The 10,502-nt window shown below is 33.1% G+C and overlaps 1 protein-coding gene across 1 annotated transcript in view; it reads left to right on the forward strand.

Moving 5' to 3' along the window:
* Positions 1-10,502, forward strand: part of LOC106465388 (putative ammonium transporter 3) — a 26,301-nt gene that overhangs the window by 7,116 nt on the left and 8,683 nt on the right. The window contains exons 3-5 of the mRNA XM_022393282.1: positions 2,550-2,621; positions 5,337-5,396; positions 5,489-5,565. Coding sequence (XP_022248990.1) covers positions 2,550-2,621; positions 5,337-5,396; positions 5,489-5,565 — 209 coding nt within the window. The remainder of the gene's footprint in view (positions 1-2,549; positions 2,622-5,336; positions 5,397-5,488; positions 5,566-10,502) is intronic.

Consider the following 10,502-nt stretch of genomic DNA (forward strand, 5'->3'; position numbering starts at 1 on the left):
ACAGTTTTGTTGAAAGACATTTTACTTTGTCCCTTAAAATACTTTAATACAGCGCAGTACATTATTTTCTAAAAAATACATAAACATTGATTATGTAAAGCAAGATCTGATAATAAACAGTATAAGCTGCCCTTTAAGCTGCGCCAAGCGTGGCTCAATGGTTAACTTGTCAAACTGTGCATCCATGGTTCGCACCTCTTACCGAAAAAAGTCGCAATTCATATTTTATGACTGTCAGTGCGTTATAAGAGTGACAGTTTGGTTTATTTTGAATTTTGCTCAAAGTTACACGAGGGCTATCTGCGCTAGCCATCCCTAATTTAGCAGAGATAGACTAGAGGGAAGGCAGCTAGTCAACACCACCCACCGCTAACTCTTGGGCTGCTTTTTTATGAACGAACAGTGTGAATGTCCGTCACACTATGACGCCCCCTGGCTAAAAGGGCGAGCACGTTCGGTGACGAACATGCTTAGAGATTGCAAATCGAGTACCCTAACCATCAGACCATGTCAGGCAATGTAAACTGGTATAGAGGTTATGCAGTCATGTGACCAAAGTAAACACGGCAACAATTTGCGGCCATATTGGACGAAAACGTTATTCGTGTAATCATGGCCTCCGCTACACAATCACCTAGTTCTCCGTTCATTTTTCACGAATTTACTAGCAAGTTAGACAATATATGCAAGGCAAGATATGAAGAAAAATGCAGAAAAGTCGGTCTTGATACGACAGATCCATATTTCAGCCCGTCGCAATGACAATTGCGCTAGATACCAGTAAATTAATCGACATTCGAAACGGAGGACCAACATTAAAGTCGTACAGATTGAGAATATAGATGTCGTAAATCATTTAGTCCTGACAACATCATTTTTAAACCGGAAAGTAGTTCAAGGCCTATAAAATCCTTAATGCTTACAAGTATTTTGTGGCCGGCTGGGTGTACGATGTGAGACTGTGGAAGGTGTACAAGATGTCCAACTACACAGCGTACTCGAGGGTAAGTCGAAGTTGTTTTTAATGACTAGGCCTATCGTTTATGTTCTATCAGTGGTAAGTTTACGATCTAGATGTACTACATCATAATGCATTGCATTTTAAGTATTCTTGTCTTGTAAGACTACTTTCTTCAGTGCACATTACCATATACTTTACACAAATACGCTCTGGATTTTAAGACCACCTGTCTTGACAAGCCAAATTTTTGATAAAGTTTTATTATCACTCAATGGGCTCTTCCACGTACTTGTATGTGCCTATATCACGGTATTTAGATTACGGGAAGCACCATATATATATATAAGCTACAGATTTTATCACGATCTGTGCAATATAATTGTGACAAAGTACATTGTATATACAAGCAGTACTAACCAGATATAAAATGGGAACTGAATAGTCTACGGTACGACGATGGTTTCCAAGCCTTGTCAATGTTGTTCGGGTCTGCACGTTTTACTGCTGCAATCCGTTTAACTCTACATACTTTTGGAAACCTATACAACGAGAACTCCGGATTCTTTGTCTGGTTGTTTGGACAACTAACTACCACACAATTGATTGTCATTTCAAATACTTAATCCCAAATTCCAATACCAGAAACTACATTGCAATTACTAGATTGCTTCTTTGCTACGTACAAAATGGCTGTGTTTACTTTTCGGCTTGCCTATTATGTATGTATGACGTCATGCGCATAGGGTCTATAGATTTATTAACTAAAAGTAAAAAAAGAGACAAATTTATTAAATAAAAGTAACATATGTAAGACGCAAATTATTGACTAAATTAGTATATGTAAGCAGAGAGATTTACAAACTAAAAGAATTATCTGTAAACTAGCACAGATTTGTAAACTAAAAGTAGTATATATAAACTGAAATAGGTTTATTAACTAAACCTAATATCCTCTCTGATTTTGGAGTATAAATACATGGTAGAAACATCATATTTACCCACTCTTATCCAGAGCAATAAAACTGCACAAGACTTAAAATAAACCAATAGAGCAGAAGTTCAACATAAGGATAGATGCATTTTGCTTTCGTTACTCAAGAAATAACAACAAAAATGTTATTACATGTCGTTTATGGTTAGAAAGCAACACGACAAGTAGTGTCCGTTTTCTTTAAAATATGTGGGAATATAATGTGCTGCATTTCGGATTTGGAAAGGTCTAATAGATAAAGTTTTCTATGAAACTACATGCTGTGTAGGTGTAAGTTTTAGTTACTTTAAAATGAAGTATGATTTTTCAGTTGGTGTAAAATTAACCGAAAAGCAGACATTCAATTTAATAAAATGATCGTGATGAAAACAAAACAAAAACCTATACAGTTCAGCTTAGATAACAGAACTGAATCTATGCGAGAGCTGCAAGGTTTATCTGAACAGTGGGATGGAACGTTGCAGACACTTTATCTTCTAACATAATAATTATATTAAGTTTCAACGTACTGAATACTGATGTAATACCTAGGCATGCTAACTTTTTATAACATTTCCAGTCTACAAACTCATTCTTTCTATTTATTTTCGCTAATAGGTGGGGCTGGCTGGGTTTCAACTGTGGCAGCACGTTTGGAGTTTCTGGCCACAAATGGAAGTACGCTGCTAGGTTGGTAGACGTATTCCACTTCTATGTTGTACTACTGCATTTGTTTCAATTGTTGTCAGATTATTTTTTCCACTATCCAATATATAAAAACAGTTGCCAACTAACAAATTGGCAAGAAAATAATAATAATAATAAGAAGAAGAATTACAAACGGGCCGTTTTGAGCAGATTTTTTTCCTTGTAAGTCTAACATGCGTGCTTTTTTCTGCATTTTAAAGATTTGCTTGAACTGAATTTTTATTGTTTAAAGTGCTTTTTTCCTCGAACGTTCTGTTAAGGTTTTGTGCAATTCCTTGTGAACCCTATTATGAACCACTACCGTGGTTCATGATAATTACTTTTTTGCGATTACGTTTATTGTCCTACTTTAAGTAAAACTGTAAGTAAAATGCTTTTACATAAATAAATAAGAAATTATGAGAATACAGCGTACTAATATTGGGTTTTTGATTAAAGGGATGAATTACTACCCTTACTGAGATTGTAATTAATGTTTACCTGTAAAAGTGCCAGCAGCTCCCATATGTTAATGAGGATGTTTGTAATATTCAGAGTAGATACTGAATTATTGGTGGGTAGGATACGTTGCTCTTGTTTATTCCTTCGTTATAGAAGATTCAAACTGCTTACGTAGAAGACAAATTGATGACGTCTCTCAAAATAGCAGCATCCGACTTTACACTACTAAATATCAGACAAATGTAAACTTCTTTACGTTCTTAAAGACTTCTAGAATAGATCATGTCAGCATTTCAGATCACGTAAGCAAACGCCCTTAACCCTTTCCAACACAAACGTATCTTGCGTGTGAAGTCTGTAAGTTTACTTAAAGCTTCAAAACTCGTATAAACAAGCTGTACTATATCACATCTCTGTACAGGACACGTGAACACATTCTTTAGAAAACCACCGAACTTGTATGAAACGGAAATGTATTGTTATATCAAGTGAAATGCGGATTCTATGGATCGCTGGTTTGTTTGAGAATTTCGCGCAAAGCTGTCTGTGCATAGTCACCACTAATTTTGAACCGACAGACTAGATAGAAGGAAAATAGCCAATAGCACCCTCCGTCAACACTTTGGTTACCGCTGCCTTAACATATAGTGGGATTTGACCGACATACTTGCAGCTCATTCTTGAAGTACATTTTTGCAGCAAAAGGCTTCGAACAAGGAACCCTCGGATTCACAGTACGAGCACGATAAACGCTTGGCCACAACCGGATCAATTCATAAGAAATTATGAGAATACAGCGTACTAATATTGGGTTTTTGATTAAAGGGATGAATTACTACCCTTACTGAGATTGTAATTAATGTTTACCTGTAAAAGTGCCAGCAGCTCCCATATGTTAAGTTAAGTGGTATTATTTAAGATATATAATGATTAGAATGTTCATATGTGATTTAGTAAAACGTATCGAACGAACGAAAATATCAGGAAATGTAAAAAAAGTAAATAAATTGAACCAGTTTATCATAACCTACAACGTAGAAAGTTTGAATTAATTCATGAAAACTACGATTTTAAAATCTCGAATCAATTTATCAAACTACGATTCTAAAAATTTGTGTCAGCTCATTAAAAATATAAGCGGAAGAACTTGAACAATCTCATGAGACTAAGACCTGAAAGTTATAACCAACCCATGAGACTAAGACCTGAAAGTTATAACCAACCCATGAGAACAAGACTTGAAAGTTATAACCAGCCCATGAGAACACGACTAGAAAGTTATAAACAACACATTAGAACAAGACTTGAAAGTTATAACCAACCCATGAGAACAAGACTTGAAAGTTTTAACCAACCCATGAGAACAAGACTTGAAAGTTTTAACCAACCCATGAGAACAAGACCTGAAAGCTATAACCAACCCATGAGAACAAAACCTGAAAGTTATAACCAACCCATGAGAACAAGACCTGAAAGCTATAACCAACCCATGAGAACAAAACCTGAAAGTTATAACCAACCCATGAGAACAAGACCTGAAAGCTATAACCAACCCATGAGAACAAGACCTGAAAGTTATAACCAACCCATAAAAACAAGACCTGAAAGTTTGAACCAACCCATAAAAACAAGACCTGAAAGTTTGAACCAACTCATTATATAAAGACCTGGAAAGTTTGAACCAACTCATTATATAAAGACCTGAAAAGTTTGAACCATCTCATAAGACTAAGACCTGAAAGTTTGAACCGACTCATGAGATCAAATTGAACCAACTCTTAAGGTGAATACTCGTAAAACTTAGTCATTAAAACTGTGATCTTAAATGATTGAGATAATTCATAAAAACGTTGAAATGCAAGACGTTTAATTAAGCAAATGTTTGAAAGTTAATTCTACTTGAATATGATACTTTAATTGAAGCATTCTTTAAGTGTAATATCTGTTGCTGAGTTTTGTAATGTGATATTACAATAATAATTATTTAAAGATCCTGCTCTCGCTTTCGCACTTCTTAAATAATTTATTGTGTTTGTCGAATTACTCAAGTTTACGTAATCATTCAACATACGTATATACATAAAACATTATTTTATCAGAAAGAACATTTCGCAATTTCCTATCGTTTATAACTTTAACCTTGAACAAAATTAACTTTTTATTGTGTTCAATCTTTATTCTTGTTATGTTTTAGATAAAGGTAGTGTAAAGAATGAATAAAACTAATAAGAATATTGTTTGTTTTTTAATTCGCAGATCTGCTATCGCTACTATTAACTCATCAGTGGGTGGTGGGATGATCGCTCTTACTTTGAGGTAAGTTAATAAATACTTTTGATCCTGAATACTGGTGTAATCTATATTGAACGTTTCTCGGGTTATAATTGACTGGTTACGTTTCATTTCAGCTATATATTACACAACAAAAAGTTTCTGGTATTGGACTTGATCACTGGAATCCTTGCTTCTCTGGTATCTATAACGGGTAAGTAATTTTAATATATTTTACACTGCCCTCTAGCTCTTCAAGTGGACAATTAAAGCTATCATGACTTAACCCTAAAAACAAAAAACAACAACCACAAAAAATATGTGAAACTGAATTATTATTATTATTATTTATATTTGATATTGAAATTGGCAAATTCTAATAAGTTCATGTCATTAATTCTTGAATAGCCGTTTCATTTTGTGTTTATGAATGAAATTATTGGTTTCTGAAATACCCCTCTAGCTGGCGATATTGTAAAAAACGTTGAAATATAAAAAGACCGTTGTAGCCAATAGCTGCAACAATGCACCTATTTTTCAATTCACGCATAAATTATTTAGTTAAAAATATGAGTTTCTATCTACCAAACAGACAAGTGAAAACAAAAACAGAACCTGCAAAATTCAGTGAAGCCATCTTATATATTTATGTATCAACGAATACGTTTCAAATCGATTCGAAACAGTTTCGGGACATTTTAAAACTTATTCCTTCATGGTTAGCTCATAAAATTTTATACAGTTTTCACTATGGGTTTAATTTGCGAATACAAATTTCAAACTGCCACTTGACATGGTATAAGGACAACGAAAATACAAATTATCAAAGACGCTAGTCATAACATTTCTCCAGTTGTTCAATAAACTCTTTCCTAATGATATGACGTGCCAATTAATAATTCATGTAAATGAGCATTTAATATTTCAACTGATAGAGAAATAAAGGCAGAAACTAAATAGCAAAAGTACGTTTTGGATTTTCTGAGCGATTCTCCCAAATTATTAGAAACTTTACAACATATGAAGATAAAGTAAAAACAAAAAGTCATGAAAACACTTATTATGCATTCAGAAATCCAAGGAAGTAAACTCCGCATGGACTTTATATTATGTGAATATTAAATAATTTAGCTCAAATCATCAACGAAAATTCGTGGAGAACCATAAATAGTATATCTTTGTATTGCGTCACCAGCACACTCAAACTCTCAAAGTATACAGACATAATTACGAGGATAATAGGGTCAAACATATCATAAAGCATAAAATAAAACTCTAGCTCGTGTTTTAGCAAATTCCAAATGGATAAATCACGTATCACGTATAACTGAGAACGAGTTAAATTGTTATTAGAATCATCAACAGGAGATCAGCATAAGTTAGGTTGTTATTAGAAACACCAACAGGAGATCGGCATAAGTTAGGTTGTTATTAGAAATCACTAACATGAGATCAGCATAAGTTAGGTTGTTATTAGAATCACTAACAGGAGATTAGCATAAGTTAGGTTGTTATTAGAATCACTAACAGGAGATCGGCATAAGTTAGGTTGTTATTAGAAACACCAATAGGAGATCGGCATAAGTTAGATTGTTATTAGAAACACCAACAGGAGATCGGCATAAGTTAGGTTGTTATTACAGCTTATTACTATGACCACCAGTCGATACAAAAACACTGTCACTTGAGAATTATTACACCTTATTACTATGACCACCAGACGACACAAAAACATAATTATTACAGCTTATTACTATGACCACCAGACGATACAAAAATGCTGTCACTTAAGAATTATTACAGCTTATTACTATGACCACCAGACGACGCAAAAACATAATTATTACAGCTTATTACTATGACCACCAGACGACGCAAAAACATAATTATTACAGCTTATTACTATGACCACCAGACGATACAAAAATGCTGTCACTTGAGAATTATTACAGCTTATTACTATAACTAGCCTTGCCTGACCCATCAAAACATGCTTTGTCCATCACACTTCTTCCTCATCATAATATAAGAACAAACACACACTGAGGAAATAAAAACAATTCAAGTAGATTCTCAAAAATAATGGTGCAAATTTAAATTAAAAATGACTCATAGTATGAGCGTTACAAAGAAAATGACAACTGGCATTTACATACATTAGATTTTAATTTGGAAAAAAAGAGCAATATTACGCCAAAGTTCATGATTTTTATTTAAATTTATGAAAATCATTTCAAACTCTTATTTATTGTTTTTTTTGTTTGTTCTCAGTGTTATGAGTATATCAAGAATATCTACATGTATTCCTAATGTTAAAATGAGTTCTAGAAGAAATTGAAACCGTTTTTCAGCATTTCATTTATTGTTGTATAGTACAACATTTTTAGCATTCATTTTTTTTATTAATGATGTAACTTTTCACATGTTGTAATATAGATTTTTCACAAAATAGAAATGCATGTTCTTAAGACCTAACATTTTTATTATTCAAAACATAGAGAACTGTGTAAAGATGTTTCCAATGATATCATTTTAATTCTAACCACTATATTTGGAATTGTGAAAGTTTAAATAAAATAAAAATTAAATTTCAAATGAAAGGCTTTTTCAGATAAAACAAACATCCGTTAATGAATTTTATGGATGTTGAGTACTTGTACAGATATAAGTATCGGCAGTAGGAATCCAAGGCCTACTAACATAATCTTATCACTCAAACCTTGATCCATGACATCCCATCAGAAATTCTTGAAGTATACCCGATTTATCAATTTCATGAAGTTGTGGCTTTGTGGTAAGTGGAAGATTTCACAAATCCATCGATATTTCACGTACCACACCGTATTTTTCTAATTACGTCACATAACATAAAAATTGCACCCAAAACAAGATGAAACATCCAAAACCACCAGGCCTAAGGTTTATGATAAAAATTCTCTCACAAATTAATTTCGAGTACCATCATTAGTTAAGACTAATAGCAATACATTTTGGAGAAATAAATAAATAAAAGATGATTTATCGAGAGAAAGTGCTAATAAAACTGAAAATCTCCACGAAAACCTAATAAAAACACACGAATTACGGTCACTAACCTCTAACTTAGATGTTTTTAAAACTCGCCAAGAACTTCGAAATGTCTACATCAAGCTAAGTATATGCATAAATTAAGACATAAAACGATCTAAGAAAGTGGAATTTAAACCAGTCTGCGTGAACTTTCGAAATATTATATACATACGTAAGACAAAGCTATCAGGTCATAATTTTGTTGCTAAGTGAAACGAGCTGAGCGTTACCGAAAGACAACTGGTTTTTATAAATATTAGAAGACACAGAAAGAGACAGCAGTAAGAGATTCTTAAAGAAGGATGTCTTACCTTATTCATAGTAATTGACGTATTTGTGTTTTATTTTGATTTTCTTTGTAATCTTAATGGTGGGATTCATTTTTTATAACTGTAAAATTCTTAACTAGAAAACTGGCAAGGCAACAGGAAATGTGTATGTAAAGTGATTCAGTACACGTGAAAACACTTCATAAAAAAACAAACGAAGTTTGTATATATCTTTGAATAAACACCTCTTGTGTTAAAATATTTGCTAATTTATACAATTTATTAAAGCTGGGCCAGGTTACTCTCATATTAAAACAGCTTTGCAAAATCCTAATGAATTATTGAATTCAAGTATACTTGCGTAGCTTAAATAGCGTTACTTCAAGCTCTGACCAGGTTATGTTTTTGATCCAGTCTTTCTGTTATTCATATAAAAAACGATGAAAGAAATTGTAATTCCATTAAGTACCTTAAGTTAAATGTTCGCTTTGTGATGTAGTTTTTTGCTTGTGTTATCTAATTTTTGAAAGCCCATTCGTCATTGGTAAACTTGGGAAATGTGCCTTTGTGTATGTCTGTTAAACTTGCATGTTTTTATTCAACTGATTTTGAGGTATAAGATCCACAATTAGAGAGATAAGTTGTTAAAATTATCCCAATTTCGTTTGGATTTCAGTTTCGCGTGCGTCAAAAAGCATTTCTTTATGAGATGCCAGTGAGCTATACGGAATGTTGAACCAGAGCTTGAAGTAACGCTATTTAAGCTACGCAAGTATACTTGAATTCAATAATTCATTAGGATTTTGCCAAGCTGTTTTAATATAAGAGTAACCTGGTCAGAGCTTGAAGTAACACTATTCAAGCTACGCAAGTATACTTGAATTCAATAATTCATTAGGATTTTGCCAAGCTGTTTTAATATAAGAGTAACCTGGCCAGAGCTTGAAGTAACGCTATTTAAGCTACGTAAGTATACTTGAATTCAATAATTCATTAGGATTTTGCCAAAGCTGTTTTACTAAGAGAGTAACCTGGTCAGACCTTAAAGTAACGCTATTTAAGCTACGCAAGTATACTTGAATTCAACAATTCATTAGGATTTTGTCAAGTTGTTTTATTACGAGAGTAGCCTGGTCAGAGCTTAAAGTAACGCTATTTAAGCTACGCAAGTATACTTGAATTCAATAATTCATTAGGACTTTGCCAAAGCTGTTTTAATAAGAGTAACCTGGTCAGAGCTTGAAGTAACGCCATTTATTCTACGCAAGTATACTTGAATTCAATAATTCATTAGGATTTTGCCAAAGCTGTTTTAATAAGATAGTAACCTGGTCAGAGCTTGAAGTAACACTATTTAAGCTACGCAAGTATACTTGAATTCAATAATTTATTAGGATTTTGGCAAGTTGTTTTATTAAGAGAGTAACCTGGTTAGACCTTAATGTAACACTATTTAAGCTACGCAAGTATACTTGAATTCAACAATTCATTAGGATTTTGTCAAGTTGTTTTAATAAGAGAGTAACCTGATCAGAGCTTGAAGTAACGCTATTTAAGCTACGCAAGTATACATGAATTCAACAATTTATTAGGATTTTGCCAAGCTGTTTTAATAAGAGAGTAACCTGGTCAGAGCTTGAAGTAACGCTACTTAAGCTACGCAAGTATACTTGAATTCAATAATTCATTAGGGTTTTGCCAAAGCTGTTTTAATATAAGAGTAACCTGGCCAGAGCTTGAAGTAACGCTATTTAAGCTACGCAAGTATACTTGAATTAAATAACTCATTATTATTGGTAAATTTTGTGTTTTA

The sequence above is a fragment of the Limulus polyphemus genome, unplaced genomic scaffold (genome assembly GCF_000517525.1).
Source record: "Limulus polyphemus unplaced genomic scaffold, Limulus_polyphemus-2.1.2 Scaffold1928, whole genome shotgun sequence".
Taxonomy (NCBI): domain Eukaryota; kingdom Metazoa; phylum Arthropoda; class Merostomata; order Xiphosura; family Limulidae; genus Limulus; species Limulus polyphemus.